General features: G+C 37.2%; 1 protein-coding gene across 1 annotated transcript in view; it reads right to left on the reverse strand.

Moving 5' to 3' along the window:
- brinp1 (BMP/retinoic acid inducible neural specific 1) overlaps positions 1–21,551 on the reverse strand; it is a 119,942-nt gene that overhangs the window by 91,922 nt on the left and 6,469 nt on the right. The window contains exon 2 of the mRNA XM_005810052.2: positions 701–968. Within this exon, the coding sequence (XP_005810109.1) occupies positions 701–918 (218 nt within the window). The 5' untranslated portion in view covers positions 919–968. The remainder of the gene's footprint in view (positions 1–700; positions 969–21,551) is intronic.

A 21,551-nucleotide genomic window follows, 5' to 3' on the forward strand; every position in this document is an offset into this window, starting at 1 on the left:
ACACACCTGGATCATTGACTCATTCATAGGCCTCTACAGAACTGAGTTGCTGCTAATGAGGGAAGTCAACCTTTTGTCTGGGGTACGTTTTAGCAGGGACGCATCTAAAAGTTGCAGTCTGGAGGACTGCACTTGGGCATTCCTGATTTATACTGTCAATGTGGCCCGTTGAGGGTGGCCAATATGCTGAAGTGGCCCTTGGTGAAATTGAGTTTGACACCCCTGTCTTAACACAAAAATTTACTCAAAGAACTGATTGATTTAGAAGAACTAAAGAGGTAATTATATTTTAGTATGTTTTCAATGCATAAAACATCCTCTGACTGATGCATGAAAAGTCATTATGGATTAATTAAAATAACTGAATATTTATTATTTTTTTATCATAATTTTTTATCTGTATTTAGCATCTTTTAATTCCCTTTTGCTCATTATTTTTTTGCTAAACACCAGCTGTGTATAGAGGAATAAGATTTATCCAGGATAATAGTAACTGTACCGAGAGTTTGTCATTCTGCTCAAAAGATTTCATAGGACCAAAACACACTGTGTCTAAATATAAAAGTGTGCGTAATAGGTTAAATCTATACACAGTTCAGCTTTTTGCAACTATATGCTCTTAAAATAGATAAACCATTAAAACAGACATTCTCCTAAAAAGCATGAGTGGCATCAGCACGCAGGCTAAAAGTGAACTCACCTATAAATTTTATATCTGGTTGTAAATCCTTGGCGGAATCTTTCCACAAAGGACAGATAGCTCCGAGAGTGGTGGAAAGGTCCACGGTCAGAGATGAGCCAGTCATATTGCTTGGTGACATGTTGTTCAGCAGCCAACAGGTCCTGGCGGGTAGACTGAACTGTTATATGGTCCCATATAAACAGGAAGCAGATGACCTCAATAAACCTCCAGTTCATGCTTTTTCTTAAGCCGCTCTCTGTTCATTCTCGCTCCATTATGTGGAGACCTGATGGGATAGAAAAGAAGGAAGGGAGAGAAGGGTTGGGGTAGGGATGCACAAAAAAAGAGCTGTTATATGACAAAGTCTATTTTAGCAGTACAAGAAGGTCCAAGAGTTAGGTTAATTGTCTCCTGCTGAACAAATAAAATAGTGCCCTTGTCACTGTCGCTTTACTGTGACATGAAGTGTGCTTATTTTTTTGACTTTCTCATATTGTTCAGCAAATATTCTTGTCTGCAGTATTCAGAAAGTGTGCGTCGCTGCATACAATGGCTGTTACTCTTTTGCAGATCAGTATGTGGTTCACCCTCAGCTATCAGGCTGTCTGTTTGTAATTGGTGTCATGATAAGCTCTGACAAGGTTAGAGGACGGCTTTATGATATGTTATGACACTCTACAGCCACTAATGTGGAAAAAACCCATCTCCCCTTACTCAGTGGTGTCAATTACTGCTGGAGGAAACGTTCATCTTTTGACATTGTTGTTGAACCTATCCATGCCTGGATTGGCCAACTAGCATACAACCCAGAAAATATTTTAGTATGTGTTTAATACCAACTAAAAAGTAATAATAATAATAATATTCTTTAAACACTTTGCCACTCAATGGAATCTCACAAGTTGTTCAAGTTAAACTGTGACAAAGAGAAAGTACACATCTAATAATGATATGTCGCAGATAAAAGATTTTCATCATTAATAACATTCTAGTTCTAAGGCCCCTGGGCGCAGAACAACACTGCATGTTATTAAGTGCTGCTGGTTGCATAAGATGCTCCAATTTTTATGGCTTATTAGACAATAAAACATCATAAAAGAGCAAGAAAAATTTGATGAAGCTAATCTTTCTGTTAAGTACAAGAGGAATTGTTGGCATATTGATGGAGAAGATCCCCTTTCGTCACATCACAAAATTGATTAAATTAATTCAAAATGTGATTATGTATGACAGATTTAGCAGAGTGCTACAGTACCATCACTACCTAATAATAAAATAAACATACAGGTTTACCTTTCAATCATACTCCTACATTTTTTTTTCTTTCTCCCCTCCAGGGCTCTCATGTCCCTTATGTGAAAGTAGGCTGACAGAAAAGGGGGAAGGAGAGGGAGGAAGACGTACGGCAAATATTGCAGGCCGCGTCGAGGACTCAAGGCCTCCAAACGTGGGTTGCGCTATCCCCTACGCCACGACAGCACGCCCCCATACTCCTACATTTAAAACAAAATTACGTTCTTAATCTGAATTATTTAAATTTGGCTCTCATAAAATATCAATTGATAGATTAAGTAAATATGAACCCATCAGTAATTCTAAAACTAACTTATTTAAAATTAGTTGCATTAACACAGTACAGTATGTGTTTGTACTTTAAAACAGTGAAACATTACAATGCTTTTTTTTGCATCTTAGTATCACATAATAAATGGAGAAAAAAAACGGAACAAAAAACTGAATACCAATGATAATTTTACTTCAATATCCATTTGGGTCAGTGTTAAAAAACCTTTAATGTGCTTGGTACGCTATTAAGACTTGTTTTTCAATTTAAGGACTGAGTACAGACTGTTTTGAAAGCTAAGCCAACCTGATGCTCTAGATTGATTTGTAAAACACAGCCGTCTGGCAAAACATTTTTAGAAACTTTGGAACAGGGCAGGCACTTAAGAAATAATATTGGCAGGTGAGAGAATGAACAGTTTTACTATCACCATCAATTAATGTTTGACACTTAAATTTCAGCCAATGCGGTCAATAAAGTGGTGTTGGTTGCTAACATTACATTCTTGCCAAAAGCACTTAGGGGAAATGTACAAACCATCTTTTTCCACAGAGTGTTACTGTTTGGACTTCACACACAAAACATGCTCTCTGTATCTAAGATTAGTGGAGTAGGTACATCTACACTGATCTTTTCAAAAACCATTAAGACATAAATAAAAGCTTTTGCAGATAGATAACCCAGAGCAAAAAAGCCCCTACACATATGACTGAAAGGGGCCTAATAAGAAGCAACAACACTAAGTTACTGAAAGATATAAGCAGCCAACACCAGCCGTTGTGGCAATTAACAAACAAAAATGTAAATGAAAAGAAACAACCTAAGAATGTTAATTGCAACATAGAAGTAAAAAGTTTTTACTTCTATGTAAAAACATAGAAGTTAAATGAGTCTTTGCAAAAGACTCATTGTGTCTTTTGCAAAGCCACAATGAGTCGGATGGAGCGTGAATTGAACCGGCAGCCCACCAATTTTGGGATGAACTCCTATCACCGGAGAAGTGGTCCATTGCTTTCAAACAATTACATTGACTATTGTTTTGACTTAACTGTCAGAAATCTGATGTGAAGCACATGGTTGTAGCTGGTTTATAGTAAATCGATATTCTTTCCACTTCTGGTTCAGAAATATGTCTGTATCTTAAGCTACCATTGAATTTTGCAACCAGGTTGTGAAGGTTTTGAGGGAGCAAAATCTTGAAATGGAGATATGTCACATTCAATATCCTGGTAATGAAACATCTTTTTATAGGCCATTGATTCACACTAAACCAGCTGATATTAATATGCTTTGATGGGGGCAGGATCTCTGTATTTGTTTATGAGGCAGACAGCCGGTCTCCACTTCGGACCAGACTTAAAAGTTTTCTCTTTGATGGAGCTTATGGTTACAGTGACTTCAGTTACTATTGCTATTTTTTTTGCAACAAAAAGTTTTATGTTCTCTTTCAACAGATGATATAGTTTTCCCTTTTAACCATTTCTCTCTCTTGGATAAATTACCAGAAAGCACCATCACTGCCCCTAACTGTATGTTGTTGTTTTTTTTTACTACTGAGTCTGCATAGCTCTGTTATCTGCTCAGGCAGGACAAGGGATTGCAGCACAGAGTCTGTGACTTGTTGCAGTTAGTTGGTTTTATGGAAATCCAGCCAAATGCAATGTAATACACAAAACACTTTTTTCTTTTTTCTCTTGCCAATTGGCATAGTAAAGCATTGACTTCATTATAATTATGACTGTGATATATGTAATTGATTTTAATCTAGCTAAATGACTGGTTTGATTGGTCAACATACTTCTGCATATGCATTGCATTTGTTCTGCGTATTTGGCTTGAGATGGTATTTGCTGTAAATCACCTAACAGAATCAATTGCTTTGCTTTCTAAATACTGTCAGATTTTGGTGAGTTTATGCCTTTTTTGGGACCTCCTAATCCTGTTTCCAGTGCTAATTTTATGTCATTCCACTTTTTACACAAAACTTTATTATAGAACGTCTTCTGGCTGATTTCTTTGGGAGGTGATAATTGCTTGGGTTACTGACATTTGGTGTTATGTACACCAGCCAATTTAATTGCTAAGTAAAAGTCTTTACACTGACTCCCTATAGCTCAGAGAATGGACTTTAAAATACTTCAGTTAGTTAATAAATCACTGAACAGTTTAGCACCAAAATACATTAAAGTCATCTTGTTGTTTGTCAACATAACCAGACCACTCAGGTCTTTTGGTTCTGGTCTGTTTTGTATCCCCATAATCAGAATCAAACATGGAGAAGCAGCAGTCAGTTTCTATGTCCTTCAAATCTGGATCACACCTCAAGAAAACTACAAAACAGCTGGAACTCTGATCTCCTTTAAATCAAGACTTAAAACCCACCTGTTTAGAGTTGTCTTTGATTATCGGTAAGTGGAACATTGATCAATATATTTGATGTATATTTACTTCATTATTTTCATGATGGCATTTGGAAAAACTTGACTTGACTCAAATATGTGACAAGTTAATTGACAAAACAAAAGAGGTGTTGCACAGGTGTTGATTAAAAGAATTAGTGATGTGTTATAAAACAATATTCCTTTTGTCTGCACAAAGAAAAAGAGAAAAAAAACCTTATAACTATAACGAATGTATTTTTCTTGTCTAACAAGATGTCCCAATTAGAGAAAAGATTGGCAGATGATCAAAATGGATATAGTTCTAATAGACTGCTTATAAAAAATGAGAACCCCCTTTTCCCTAAATCAATTCACTTTAGCAAAAAAGCACTGTCCATAACAAGCTGGATGATGGACTATTTTGGGGTTGGAACCATGTGGTGCATAAAAGCAGCAGCAGAGCTAGAAATGGGCAGGCATTAGAAATCAAAAACATTTTTCTTTTCCAGTTAACAGATAGATTCAACTCCAAGAGCCTCTTGCAGTTTAAATGAGGAAGCTTCCAAGAGATGCAGTGAAGCTTTTAGTACACAACACAAGTTTCTTATGAAAACTAAATGTCCAAATGCAGGAAGTGCTGAGTCACAGTGAAGAAATTTGTCTGTACAGTAAATAGGATACTGAGGGTGGACTATAGTTAATTGGTTTGGGAGACAACAATAAATCTGATAAATAGCCGTTAGCCAAGTCATTTGAGAACTGTTCAATGTAGGAAGCCGTCCTGTGCTGCCACAGGCAGAGACAGCAACTATGGCTGAAAATCAAGGAGATGGTTTAAAATGTGTATGGGGGCAGTAACTGCTATGTCTCTCTTTTATACTGAGGAAATAACCTTCCATATAAGTTAGAAATTCAACTCTATAGTAGAAAAAGACACTGACAATATTTGGCATTTATTGCTAAATGAATTTGGGGTTTTTTTTGTTGTTTTTTTTTGTTAGAAAATTGTTGAAATGACTACGATCTAAAATGGGCTACAAGTAATTTCCCCAACATATTTCTGCTGACTGCGAGTATGATTAATGTTTTTCAGTGTTTTTCAATTTAAAGCTGATATAAAATTTGTGGAGGGTGGTAGAGATCAGGGTGACGGTATAGAAGCCTTCTAACACTTGGAGTTTATCACCAACAATAAATAGTCAAAATACCAATTGAAATGTGGAAAGCTGGTCAGCAATTGTGAGGAACATTTGATTGAAATTATTTTTGGCATTCAGATTTATTATACCTGTCTCATTTCCAATAAGAGCCAAAATTGTTGCTCACACTCTCCCCCTTCTCTCTGCTACACTCCACGAATGCTCAGGCTAGTTAGCAAGTTAGGATAATGCAGGATGAACAGGTTTCCTGTTATGGGAAGTTGTTGTCATTAGAACATTGATCAGTGTGTACACGGGCATGACTGACAGCACAAATACCTTCCTCGTGCCTCTGTTTCTGATCGGGAGCAGTGTGTTTCTGTAAAAGACAATAGTAGACATAGGACAAGGTGGAGGAGCTTGATTTTTTTTTCACACGTCATCTGCCTCGTTCCATTCTATCACAACATAGTAACACTTTCAACAAATATGTAAATAACTTTTTTTTTTCATAGAAGTTACACAATGCAGCTTTAAGTACATCTGATGTAGTAGTTGTTTTATGGTCATCTTAGCTTTGTTTCTTAATTTTCTTCCAGTGCTAGTCTAGTCTTCTCTTAAAGTAACCACAGAGAACAATTTCAAAATATGTGTGTGTTTTACATATATACTTCTGGGGGCGCTACATTTGCTATGACAATTTGTGTTTGTGTATGTCTGTTTTTTGTTACTTGAGCATATATGTCATTTTCTGAGCAAATGAGAAAAGAAGAGAAGAAGGCAGAGAGAGTGGATCACATTTACCCTTGAATAAGCAGGGTAAAAAAGGGAGGATGTCTGCTTCAGAAAATCAGCAGGCAGGACAAGGGAGGCTTGTTTTCTCCATCCTCTTTTTAAACAGCCTTATTCATGCCGCAACTCCTCCTTCAGTCTGGTTCTTTCAAGGGGATTCAATCTCCATTCTGGTCTTGTCACCTGCTTTGCCAATCAATTCCCTTCTCCCCTGTGTGGGGGCCTAAGTGTTCCTCTTTATTCTGAAAAGTTCATAAGAATGGAGAGGCTTGTTCTGCTTATTTGTATTCTAAATCCCGGAGAGGCAAGGGTTCGGGAAGAAGTGAAGCTTTTTATGGGGAGACAGGTAGTCTTGAGGGAATTGCAACAGACTATACTATATTTCCATATGCTTTCCAATCTTGATTTATGGACGTGGATACCAATATGTATTATTTATACTCTACAATATTTGTCAAAGGAACTGTATGGATGTGAGCAGATGGAGTTCTCTCTGAACTGTTATCAGCACAGCTGCCTCAGAGTGGATTTATTTCCCAGTGATACTGGTATAATGCACGAAGTGAAGCAAAACCTTTGACGTAACGTTATGGATGGTTGGCAGTCTCAAAATGAATTTGTACTCCTCTGGGATATTTTGACACACTTCATATTAATATGACCTCGAGGGGACCAAAGGGTTTTTGTGAGATACATGCCAGATTCATGGAGAGGGTTTGACAGAATGAGGGGAGAGCTGGGTTGCATCTAAATATGCTAGGACACATCTGAATCCAAAGAATTTTTACTGCTCAGGTTACAGTTATGTCTAGAAATGCACGGTAACGGTCTGCCACTTCCAATTGCTAGACAGCAACAGGAATATGTAGGCTGGCTGTAGCTAATTCCATTTGCAGTGGATTCTCTCCCTGACCAACTATCTCGCCTTGGTTGTCTTGTTTCTTGGGGGGGGGGAAGGCTGCAGTGGCACCCTGACCTTCAGAAAACATGGCTGAGCAAGCAACGCTCTGTTTGATAATTAAATTCTCTGGTTGGTCAGCAACCAATCAGCTTAGCTCAGGAATCAATGGCTGATTTTTAAAGCGCAAACTAATTCACTAATGGTCAGTTATTCCAATTTACCTGCTTGCTGAATTATTGTATCCAAACCTATTCTGGTTGTGGGAGAATCAATGAAATGCAGAGGAAGAGAGAAAGAGAGAGGAGGCAGATGGGAGTCGGTTGCATCTGTCATGTGAAGCGGTGCAAGGAGAGTGCTCCGAGGTTGATTTAATAGCTGCCCGGTTGAACAGAGGCAATGCAGGGGCGGTTTATGAGATGGTTCTAAACAGGAGTTGTCTATGTCATAAAGCAAACTAATTAATAAGGTTTCAGCGTAAGCAAAGACTTAATAGTTGAGGTCCAAGGTTTGTTTTCTGCGTGACTCAGAAAGATTATTCACACTGGCTAAGCAAAGGGCAATTAAATTTAGCATGAAATAAAAATGGAATTAACTTCTAAGGCAGTGGACTTGGCAAAAAAAAGACCTATGTGACAAGGGATCTTTTTTAATTTTAATGTACATGCTTAACCTTTTCATTAACATGCCAATGGAAACCAAGAGATTATCACGACAAACACTTTATATATTTTACTCTCAAAGTAAAAGTGCACAGTTTGCTCCTGTCTTCATTTCGTTCAGAGAAAGTGTGCAAAGAGCTGATAGGAGAAACACAACATCCTCAGCCGGCATCACAGCTCTGCACCAAAGAGAGTGAAATGCAAGGTAGCACCAGGCAGCCATTAGTCACCACATCCGCCACTGCTGCTGTTGGCTACAGTGGCAGGGGAAAAGATGAAGATTGATCATTTGTCAACATGCAAATTGGCTTTCAAGTGCTTTCTCTAATTACTCTGTGGTTTTATTGATGAGAAACCAGCCACTGCTTCCCTTCGATTTACCTTGCAGGGCAAAGTCTTTGTTTTGAATACATCATCCCACACCTATCTTTCAGAAGCCTTTAGAAGGGTCAAATGAAATGAGGCAAAATCTTCCAGCCTCAACAGAGTTTACATCATAACTCATTTTACAACATTTCAAGGTAACAATGTAGGACTAAATGTAAAAAAATATATACATATATAAATATAATCCCCTCGCTGGTCACACTGAAAATTTACCCACAAAACTCTGTGAAATGAAACAGGCCTTGAATAAGAGTAGGTGGGAAGATGTAAATGACACTGTTCGCACAGAAGCAGCTCCTTGCTCATGCATGTAAATGTCAAGTGATGTTATCTACTGTATGGTTCTCGATGACAGGATCCAAAAGGTCTGCGCCAAAGACAAGCTTGGACAAGTATCTCTCTGAGGAAAGTCAGAATTGGTAAGTACACACTCTGTAAAGTAATTCAAGCTTTTTTCTCATTCAGTTCAGTTAAAGAAAAAAAAAAAGATTCTACTACCCAGCTCACCTCAGACCTTATTGAAGAATTGTTTGATAAATAATTACCAGCAGAATTAAACATGCCTATCCGCCTTCCACTTCTCTCTATTCTGTGACTTTTTCTTGTCATAATTGCCTGTGTCTGTAAAATTGTTTTATTCAAATCACACCATCAGTGCCACAGAGGGTGTGAAGAAGTGTTGCAAGGCTGGTGCACATGGTTTACGTAATTGCATATTATTTTAGGAAGACATATGTGAGGAAATCTCATGCTATCAAGGTGAGAGTGTGATTTTCTTATCCTGTTTCAGTGAAGGCAGTGAGGATTCTGCTGGGAAAACACATGGTACTTGTTTTCTCATGCTGGATTTCACCAGTGTTTACACAATATGATGCTTGCACAACACAGTATGTCTTACCCAAACTCATCCCAGCCGTCTTGCTTTGTGAACGACTGTCACTTCCTCCTGACAGATGTGTAATTAAAAAAAAAACCCATAAATACAGTAAAAAGTGTTTTGCAAGATTTTCCTATTTAAAGCTGCTCTCCTTAACCCTTTGCACTAGACTTCATTATGTTTTTTTCACATTTCTGAAGGATACTCACTGACATATACATAACATCTGCTGTTCTCTCAGGAGAGTAGCCCACTGGCATTATGCAAAAAGAGTTTCTTTCCTTACTTTTTCCCAGCTGCAGTGGGTTATTTTTGTTTGCTTTTGCAATCCTTATTAGCTCCCTGAATTCTGATGCAATGCCATCTCTTAAAATACTGACCTCGTTTTCATCTAAATATGAAGCTTTCGCTCTGTTTATCCTCTTACAAACAAATAAGCAACGCCACTTTGGTTAGAGTCTCTGGACAACCACCTGGCTCTTCTGCAATGGAAGAAGCAGGACATAAAGGGAGCGGTCTCTAATCCTACTGTTTCTAATTTAAAGCCTCAAGTTTGTGAAATGCATGAATCAGAAAAAATCTGCAGAGATACGGAGCAGATGGTGGAAATTTAATAAAAAGAGAGAGAGAGGGAGAAAGTGTTCCTTTCAGCCCAATTCAATGCAGATTAAGCATCACAAAGCTTAACTGTTCTGTATTACTATGTTTTGTGACTGTACTGACCAAGATATCAGAGTTGAAAAGATGGTGTGTTCTCAGCCAAATTCAATCTCACACATAATCCATCAATAGAGATGCATTTATCTATTACTGCATTTAACATTACAAACCACAGAATGAAGCATTTTTATTTGCTTTCTTCACCCAAATTTGTAATGTAAGAATCCTCTGTGTTGCACCAAAAATGTTTTTGCAACACTGCTTAAGCAATGACATGAAATCCTACAATTTATCAGCATGCACTACAGGAACATAACAATAAAGGGATTTAGGCCTATGTAAAGTTACTCTTTTTAATCCAAAGAAATATATTTTGTGAACTTTAGGAATTAAACATGTTTTGTTCAAATAAGGATTTTTTTGTGTGTTATAGAAAACAAAATGTAGCAAACGTGTGCACATAAATTGATCTATGAGTACTTCAAATATTACAAGAACTGTTATAAGGCTGCAAGAGTGAGCATTTTTAGTCAAAAAGACTCTTCTTTTTCTGGTCTGTATTTTGTGCCTCTTTTTGGGAGGTTATCGTTTGCAAAAATGAGTCCTTGATTTAGGTTATTTCAGCCAACATGTTCCTATTCCCTGTGTTAACTTTGAAAATAGAGTGCTCTTGACCTCTTGTCTTTGAAATTCTTTCACTGTCGCTGAATTTCTCACTTAACGGTCCTCTTTTTAATGCTGCTGCTCAGAGGCTTTTGCCACAAGGCTAGGATCTCTATTCCCCTTTCTTTAGTAGTTCGCCTCTCCCTGTCAGAAGCGGAGGCAAACTTGTATGTAAGTCTTGTACGACTTTCATCTCTGGACAAGAATTTAGCTCATCTGTTCAAATATGCTCCAAATGAAACCCCAATGCATGATTTTTGATTGCAGCTTTTCCTTACTTGCTGAATAATTCACAAATCAATTCTTTCAAACTTCTGCTAGGAGCCCCAGAGCAACAGGGGTGATTTTTGAGGGTCTTCTTCAAATGTTTGCATTCAAAAAGGCAGCAAATGTCACATTGTGATTCAAATTTTAATGAGGCTGTTTAGGTGTAAGCTATGTTTGCCCTCTTTAGTATAAGGTCTGCCTATTCTAATTTAAATGTTGACTAAAATGTAGAATTTATAATAAGTTGTAGTTATTATCATAATCATGATCATATATGGTTGCAGAAAAGCTATGAAACTATTTTATTTTCCCTAAGAACGACAGTGAAAGTAGTCGTACACAAGTAGTAAAACGTTTCACTTTTACAATCACACAATGTTTTCTTTTTCTCTGAGCAGGGTCTTAAAGAAATTGAAATGGGAAGAAAGCCTTTTGATTTTGTCAAAAAAGTGTCACATCATTAAACATTTAAAAATGAGATAAAATGCACTTTTGTGGCAAAAATTATTCTAGTGTAGATATGACAAACAGAAGAAAGGAAAACAATACATTTGACCTAATTTTAACTTTACTTTTCAGTTAGTAGAGTAGACCAAAGAATTGAGACCATAACTCTAATCAGAGAAATCTATTGTCATCGGAAGCAAGAAGTGTTAATTATGACTTTTGATACATTGTGAAAATGAACAAATTCATGAACCAGAAAAGGTTAAAATAACTTTGAAGTTGTCACTTGGCAGAAAGAAAAATCTGTCAATTGTGAGTCCAATCACATTGTAACAAGGTTCTCAAACAAAAGCACTGAGTGTGGAGATTGATTTGTGGTTCTGTGCATTTTATTTGGATGTAAATTCACTTTGTCTAACAAATAAGCAGCTAGCATCATTTAAAGGTCAAGTTGTGCACGTGATGGATGCTCTCAATTCAGTGAATACTTTGTCTGCAATTTACCAAAAAGAATGGAAGTGAGTGTCGACACAAATTGGGGCTGTTGGGTCCTCATGTTAGCATATGTTCTGGACTATTCAATCACAGGTAGAAAGCAATCAATACCTAGGATGGATTGAAGGCGCTTTCACATCCTATCCATCAACCCATTTTCAGAACTAGTTTGGATACATGAAAACAACCATGACTGAATTTGTTTATCATTCCTCTTGCAAATCTATCCTGTGCTGCATTCATGGAACCCCTACTAAACTAATGATCTTTACTTTTGGGAAACTTTAGAGACCACTGCGGTGTGATTCCTTTCCCAGTTTCCCGCCAAAAAGGTTTAAGACAAAATTATTCACATCTACCACTAATTTCAAATAATGCAACTGATGCTAACTGAAATATAGCAAATTCAATAAATATTTTCTTATCATTTTAAACATTTCCTAGGATTGGATTTTTGAGAACCATAACAGCAAAATTAAAGATTACTTTGTCGCACTCAATGACAGGATTAATAGGAGACTCAGTTATGTGATTTTGTTTTCCTTGTTATTGGTAATAGCTGTGCATGCTGTTTTCATTTTATTTTAAAATACTTTGAGTACCAACACTATAACAAACATGAAAACTTAATCATACAGTTCACATAATAAATACAAATGCATGTCATTTTTATGTACGACATGCATATGTAAAAATGCATATGATAACTTTTTTCAAACTGTTTTACTTCTTTCTATTGTTCCTGTGGGTACAACCAATGTTGAAACATTTATGTAATATGTGATTAGACAAAAATGCATCTGCTTAGATCATGGTTACTGTGCATATAAAAACTGCTATGTTGTTTGTTGGGTTGTATGATACTAGAGTGCTAATTGGCTAGATTTAGTCGAACATTAGTCAAATGGTTTGGAGAAGAAACCAGAAGGGACCTTGTTATTCTTCAGAGACCTTTGTTTTAAACTGTCTAGCAACCTGATTTGACTTCACTTAGATGTAGAAAATTGATTTATGGCAGTTTGGTGAAAAATGTTTTATTTTAACATAATTGCTTGTTTTAGAATCAGAGTTATAAGTTATTATTTTCAAACTATTCTTTCTATTCTCATTCAACATAGCTTTGAATGCACATATCTGTATCCCTCTTTTTGTGTGAAAATCCGGTACAATCAGGTATATTGTGTAAAACCATGAACTACCAGAGGCTTTATTGCTGCTTTTTGTTACACAGCGTATCGCCCAGCTTTTGGTCAGCAACATAAACTTAATTGGATTGTTTTTAACGCTGCAGTTTGTATAGCGTGTGACACAGATGAATGCTTTTTAAAAAAAAATAAAGCAGCTATCTGATATCCGACATTCAAAGGTCCCCGAGGAGCACATTTATCTACAGCTGTCTGCCTGTGGTTGGATCAAGAAGATGCATGTTAGCATCAGGTTTAAAAAGCCACACTGAGTCTGGTGGGATAAAGGAGTTAACCAGGAGGGCACTGATAGGTGCTCTCCTTTTAAAAGAGAAGGAGGGGATTTTTGGCCTATAGTATTTAACAAGATGAAGGAAGGCGAGGGTTTGAATTTCAAACCGATAATGGAAGAAAGGGGGAGAGAAAAGACTGAAGCTAAAAGGCGTGGCTTAGGAGTAATGAAAGCAGAAGTAGCCTGAGGTGAAAGAATTAAAAACGAAAAGGTCCCCTCTATTAAACTTTCCTAAGCTCAATTACAGTGATAAAAGACTTCTATGATGAACCATTTGAACAAAGAACATTGAAACAGAACATCAAAGCAAAAGTACATTTTGCAGAATATTGCTTGAACTCCATAACACACTGAAAAACAGAATGTGAAGTCAGTCTGGTTTTCTTCTCCAAATGTGATCTGTATTCCCCTGTAGTGTTTCTACACTGTAGGCAGACTCCACTGAGGGCTGGCCAAAGGCTACTACCACTGCATTTTTCCCCTCACCCCTGTGAATCTGCTTTGTTGCTTCTTCTCTTGCCCTACATTGGTGTCTTGTTTGGTGTGCTGAGTATACAAAAGCACCAGAGAGGATTCTGCTAAAGTCAGCCTCACCTGCACTGGCCTCTCTATCATTAGAACTTACATCAGTAAGGCACCACTGAGGTCTACTGGGATGGTATACAAGCATGTTCTTTTCAAGAATTTGTGCAACGGTATAAGGGTGTACTTGTATTTGTCCCCTATAATAAAATCAATACTTTTCTGTTTGAGAGTAAGCAATTCAGGAAAAAAAGTTAAGCATGAGCAAGCACATATTGGTTTTGAGCTGTGCTTTATGTCAGTTTTGATTTATAATGATAGATGTTTAAGAATTGTGTTTTTAACCACACTTTTCTCAATGTTAGGTTGCATGTTCTGTTTAGAGCTTCTACAAGTACAACATTATTAGAAACAACATTATTAGAAACTCCAAGCTTGTATTTACATATTCTTTGTTAACCGTAGGCCAATTCAGTTCAAATTAGATTAACTTAACTATTTTAGATTTTAAACAAACAATTAAAAAATAAACTACAAAGTAATATCAATCCCTCTTTATTTAGGAGTTAGTGGATAGCTCAGATCAAATATTAACTTTAGCTTATATAGCTATTTGTTGTGTCCAACACAAACTGTTTACAGTGTTAGAAAAACCCAGCAGCGGCCATACCTCACTTTGTCTTGGCATACAATAAGCAATAGAAAACTCCTTTGGCAACGACTAATGGGTTTCCTGAGAGTTTGTTGTGCCCCTTCGGCTGTGCCGCGCTGGATCATGAGTTTTATTGTCTACATCAAGGCAAGGCAATGCAAGACAAGTTCATTGTGCTTTGCATAATGAAAACATAAAAAAACAAGCAACAAACATTACATTTTCTCAAATGTAGAGTGACCAAATGTCCTCTTTTCCCGAGACATGTCCATTTTTCATGTTTTGTCCGGGGCATCAGGGGTCTCTCTGTGATTGATGAAAATTTCCAGGTTTTGATCATTTTTCAGGGGACAAATAGCCATACTTAAATTGACTGGAGTTACACGCAAAATACGAGACCCTTTTTTAAGTGTTTATGAGGTCCAATAAAAATTATGCATTAACAAAATCTCTGTTCTTTAGGTAAGAATCAAACCAGTCCAACCCATCTCTTCAGTCACATAACTAGACTACAATGGTAAACAGTGTCAAATGCTGCACTGACATCCAAAGCAGCACTATGGTTCAGCCTGTATTTATGTGGATGTCATTGAACACTTTGGCAAGAGCAGCCTCATAAGTGTGGTGAGCACAGACACAGAACTCAAAAACATCAAAGCAGGAATAACACCTGATAAGAGTGATGAGTTTAGTGTTTGAATTTGATCAAACACAATTACAGGCAGAAGGTTGTTGAAGAAAAATATGGGTGAAGCTGTTGAGACAGCAGGAGGAGGTGTTTAATCTGTATACAATATCAAATAATGCCACTGGGGATGAGTTAGTCATATGATGGTAAATTCTGGTTAAAAATTCTGAATAATTGAATGTTTAACTCTTGGATGATAGCTTTTTCTGAAATATATATATATATATATATATATTTGTAAAGTATTACAACCCACATCCAAGAAGACATATCGCATTTTTATCAAATTGTGTTTCAGAAATTGCTATAATTTTCTATCACAAGAGATGCAGGAAAACAAAGTGTCAAGAGTGACAATAATTTGGTTTGGTTGTGTTTAGCCTAGAATAACAGAACTGCACCTGCAGCAGATCATTGCCAGTCAGCTGGAGGGAGTCTACTACCTCCTCCAGTCTACTACTGGAGGAGTAGACTGGAGGTCTACTCCAGTCTACTCAACTATAGTTAATCAACTCAACTGTATATCCAACTAACCAGATGAAATTGTGTTTTTTGTTCAAAAAAGCACACCCTTTTTTGTTTTTTGCAAAGTTATCACACTGAAAATATCACACCATTCCTTGCCTACACGCAAGACATTTAATTTATTTAGGAATGACTTCTTCTTAAAAAGTTTAATTTGAGGACCAACAACCATGCCACAGATTAAACAACGACCATTAAAAATAGTTTGACCCTCACTGTCCTTCAGGACTCTAGCAGAACTTTCACATTGTCTCCATAATTCCCACAGTGTAAAGTAACATATGCTACTACAGGTTCACAATAGCTTTCTATTTACAGAGGCTGATTAAATAATGCATGAGATACTTCTGTGTGTACAGTGAACAGTGTGTCTCTTCTCCCATGCAGTCAGCACACCATCAGCACTTTGATTTAAACACCAATCTGAGTGAAACACAAATCATTTCCCTGTCTGGCTCAGACATGCTTGTCAGATTTTGTTGGGCTTTCTTATGCGAAAATTGCATCTCAGCATAACAAATAGGCCCACTGTGCTAATCTGTGATTCTGTGATTATTCATAGTTCACACAGTTACACTATTATGCTGTGCGTCTGACTCCGTCCGTTCTTGTCTAAAGAAAACCATTTAAGGTGGATCAAAATAAAATTTTGGCACTCAGTGTTTTTATGTAACTCCAATATGCAGAGAGGACTGTTAATGGAGTGAGGCGCCAAACTGGCACAACATTGGCAGCACTGCACTCAATTGAGAAAACAAATTATTCATGTTAAGAGACTCAGTCAGTGTACTTCCATTGGCTCTGCATTTTGATGGAAGGCAAAAAGTGTATCACACATTCAAGTGTTTGAAAAGAGAACAAACTGATGTGTCTTCATTCATAGACATAAAAAGGGAATTCAATCCCTTTGGGGTTTTTGGGTCTAAGAGTCAAAAGAGACATACACTTACAAAGACCCTCACACTGTTTTGGCTGTCAGACTGAACATACGTTAAATGCTGATGTTACCTTTGCTTGTATTTCCATCATTTGATTTATATTATATGATGAGTAATTATATATTATAACGTATAATTACACTCAACATTGCCTGGATTGTGTTTGACTCTGCACAAAGCAAGCCTACGGGGAACAGTAAGAAGGTCTGCTTTACAACTGAATTTCACATTATTACACTTGTTTTAGTTCATCTCAGAAGGCAAATTATCCACATGTCCTTTGGCAAGACTTTTCTTTTTTTATATTCAAAAAAAAAAGATGTTGAGCTCCTCTCCCCTCCCTTAACCCCACTTTTCTACAGAACCTCTGGAGTTTTGAAAACGAGTTCTGTAATTGTCCTCACTCCCTCAGCCTTCATCTCGTGTCGACCCCTCACTCATGTATTCCCATACTCCATCTTTCTGTCACCCCAGCTCCCCTAAAGGAGGATCAAGAGAGAGGCCCCTTTCCAATTTCTCGCCGCCTCTAATAGGCACTTTTCTGTGTTACATGATCACCGGGTGTCAAGATTAAAGAATGGCTACTGCTTCCAAGGGCAGACATGGATGGGAGACAGAGAAAATAGCACTCCATAATTACTGATAAATCGAGCTCCCCCCCCTCTTTCCACTTTGTCCCTATCCACCTGGCCCTGGTGTCAATGCGAGAGGCTGAGCAAGTTAAACTGAGGAAAAGGAGTTGACCACGCCAGGCACTTTTTGTACTGCTGATGTAGCAGTTAAGTTCAGGCAATTCAGGGCCAATTGAGTGACTTGGAGCTTTTATTCACCCTCTGTTTGTTCCTACTTTCAAGTGGAATATACAGTCCCAGACACAAGGAGCAGCTGTAGCCGGAGCACAAACGGCTCACAGCGCAGCAAAACTACATTCTGGTAAACTCTGTAGCAAAGACAGGGAGGCACTTTTTTCTTTCTTTGATCTCTTACAGGGTTATAACCTTTCTGAGAAAGCATAGCAAGCATCCCTGTCCACTAGACACCACACAAGTGCAATGTAAGAGACAGTGGTGGATTAAAAAGAAAGAGAGGGGGCAGGGAAGCAGCTGGAGGGGTCTCTTCTCTCCACCAGGCAATTGTGATAGGTTGCCAAGTGGCAGACCACTGCCATTGTTCATTAATAATCCAAACAGCCACAGTGGAAAACAACATGATGTGAATTGAGTCCAACAGAGCATGAAAGAGTCTTCTGCAGGAACATGCGTTAGTTCTGTCGCCTCACAGGAAATAATCTGAATATTTAGTTCAGTCAGTGGGTGATAATGAAACCCTGGACATTACAATCACCCACAGTCCTTCTATAGAATGCTTCATCTTATTGTGTAGATGGGCTCAATCCACCCCAACTAATGGGCCATGAGTATAAACTTTATTGTCCTGATAATGATACAGAAAAGTCATTTCTCTTGATTTATAGCAAATGAAAGTGTGTCCCGGTTTACCATTATCTGCTTGGGAGGGGGATTATTTTGTTTTACTCCACTTCATCAGGAGCAAATGAGTACTAACAATTTCCAGAAAGTATCACGGTGGTGGGGCCATTAATGGCCATTTTATCCAGACTCCCTGGTTCAGCAAATTTAATGTGCCGTCTAAGGCCAGGTAGATGTAGGCCCTCTATATCATAGAGAACAGATCAATTAATATTTTGTAGTGGCCTTTTTCAGATCACACCAAAATCAGCTAAGTCCACACTTACAAAATAAACTAACAAAATAATTCAGATTGTATGCCTAACCAAATAGCAACATCTGCAATTGAAATTAGGTACACATACTAAGTGACACTGTATTTGAGAGAAAAAAATAGAATCAACTCCATCTACTCTGTTTTACTGTTTGCTTGCTGGATGGCCCTAAATTGCTTAGGAGCATAAATTGATAAATTGTTGCCTGGTTAAAATGTAGCTACATTAATATAAAAGTACAGCTGGATTGTAAATTTTTGCCTTGCTCTAACCTTCTTCATTACTATTGATTTTAAGCCATATAAAAATAAATTGTGTTGTAGATCTGAAATATATAATAGTAAAAAAAAAAACTGCAGCTTTCCTCCAACATAAATCTTTGACTGCATAGTGTTAAGAAATGTTCTTGTTCATAGAACATATAGATGGAAAAGTTGAAACATAAATAAAAGCAAGAATTCTCATTTTTAGCACTGCAAATGTGAAACATCTCCTATTGTTTATTTTTATAAGTTTGTCTTTTGCTTTAAGCACTTCTTCTTATACCCAGACCTTTGAAGATTGTTCTGACAGTTGATCTAACCTTTTTTTTCCTCCAAACTGTCCCTGCTGTTTAGGATTGATCTTAAATTACTAAGACAGCCAGTCCTCTCAGTAGACGAAAATAATATCTGTGCCAAATTCCTGAAAATGAAATTGACATTTTTCAAGGAGAATGCCCTCTACTGCATTTCTAAACTGCAATGGATCTGGATTTATAAAGAAATGAAAGCAAGTGTTGATTTCATTGATATTACATTTGAGTTATCATAATGAGCACAAAAAAGACAACAGGGTAATGTGTGCCTTTCTGATCTCAGTTTAGTTGGTTTCTTGCAATTAAAACCTGCTTTCTTAGTTCACTTGCAATGTCAGCAGACAATGCAAGTGTAAATGAGTAGGGATAATTTTTAATATCCAACTTTTAATGCTTTTACTTAGATAATACGTATGTGTTAATTGAAATGCTTTCAAATACATTTTGCCACAATCAGAAAACAATGAGTTGAGGAGATTGGAAACATAAGGCAAGAGCCGGGGGTATGACTTGAAACTCAGATCCTCAGTTGGAATCAAATGAGGAAATGATATGACTCTGTTCCAAGCACAACCATTAGCTATAGACTGTACTTCAGCCTATCTTCACATTTGTCACCTGCTACTTTCATAGTCATTAAAGAGCATTAGATCAGCTCAGATGTACTGTTCCGCAAAGGGACTGTTGCTTTGAGCATGCATTTTCTGACTCTTGTTCAAAGTGCAGTTTAAAGAACTTCAAGCCATCTACAATGGAAGCTGCTCTGCAAAATAGTTGCCTCTGGGTAGTCCCTTGTTTGTACATTTCAAAATGTGCACTACAAATGATAGACTATGGTTTGCATACAGTGCAATTTATTCGTGTCTAAATCATAAACACAGAACATAAAGATCACTAAAACGGAAGGCAATGAAAGCAGTATTTTATGTTTGAGATGATGTTTTATTCATTCACATTTTTTATATATATATTCTTCATCCTGAGGCTGAACTAGTTTACATTCAGCAAGAACTTGAAGAATGTTACAATCTGTGAGATTAACTTATCTTTAAAACTCAAGTAGCCCTGGAAATGTAGCTACATTCAAAGAAGTAAAAAAGTTAAATATTAAAGTGCTTTTTCTTTTTTTATTTAAAAGTGTACAATGTTGTTGGACTTACAAGTAGACATGAAGCTGATCAAATAAAGAAAGAGAATGAAAGAAAGTTGAAGGTATATGACTACATAGCAAAAGCTCTGAAAGTCCTAAAGGCTTCGAATGCAATGCCCAGCGATCACAGGTATAAAGAAATCTCTGGTCAATCAATGTTTCTCAAGCTACATATGACAGGATGTGGCGCTTAAGTAGACAAGCTCACATACAAGGAATGCTAATGGGCTCCTGGTTCACCCACTGGGAAATGCCGGACTGGCATTAGTGAACATGAGGCATCTATGTTTAGAATGCTAATTAATATACATGTCTGCTGTTGTGGCAGATTTTCAGCCGGAGCCATTTAAAATATGCTCTATGTGCAAGAGACACACACGGATATAGACACAGGCAAGGTCAGGTACATAAAAAGGGGGGAAAAAAAATCTATAGGTGGGTACTTTTGTGAAAGTGCTGTGTCAGGTCATTTCATGTGCTACTTTTGGAGTCACAAGCGCAACGCCTTTAACAGCACCAAAGCTGTTGAGGTATAAGTATGCAGTACTAATCAGGCACATTTCCCACAAATTATGCCCCATTTTGCTTAGCTGGTTAGATCTGTGGCAGAAGACACTGCTGCTCTGAGAAAGCGTTTCTTTAACAGATCAGGAAAAGAAACAAAACAATTGTTTCTGCATTGAAACATCCAAAACATCACCCGCCATTTACTTTTATTCACATAGACAATAACAAATTATTAATATAAGGTTAAATATTAAAATACATTTTACTCATTCATTGCTTTGAAGTTCTTCTTCTCTTAGCTTGTCAGTTATATTTATCACTAACTTTTCATTTTCCAAGACATTTAGTCAAAGAAATGAAAAAGCTGCTTCTTCCTTACTGTTTTTTGTTTTTTTTTTGTACTACACTTCATCTTCAACTTGTGCAGATTTAGGGTCTTATCTCTGGGATTACTGAAGACTTTGAAAAAGGAATCAGCTTTCCTTCGTGTAAATAACTCTCCTGTTGACATGGTTATGTAAGGCTACAAATGTTATAAATGCCAGAATTACAAGAAAAGATAGCTTGAACAGCACAACATTCCCAGTAATGTTTTATAAGTACTGAGCAATAAAGAAAAAAAACTAACACAAAACATTAGTAGAGCTGCTGTAATTGAACTTAAAATGTTTATGAATCAGTGTAGTATTTTTTAACAGTTTTTGATCTAGATTATAACTGACGCTGAAGAACAGACGATAATATATAGCATGTTTTGAAGGAGAAACTATCTGGCCAATTGTTAAGGAGACAGAAAGATGACCAACCTGACAAAGCGAGGATGCTTCAAAATGCCAGAAAAATGGAGAGCGGGCAGTG

The sequence above is a fragment of the Xiphophorus maculatus genome, chromosome 8 (assembly GCF_002775205.1).
Source record: "Xiphophorus maculatus strain JP 163 A chromosome 8, X_maculatus-5.0-male, whole genome shotgun sequence".
NCBI classification, from domain to species: domain Eukaryota; kingdom Metazoa; phylum Chordata; class Actinopteri; order Cyprinodontiformes; family Poeciliidae; genus Xiphophorus; species Xiphophorus maculatus.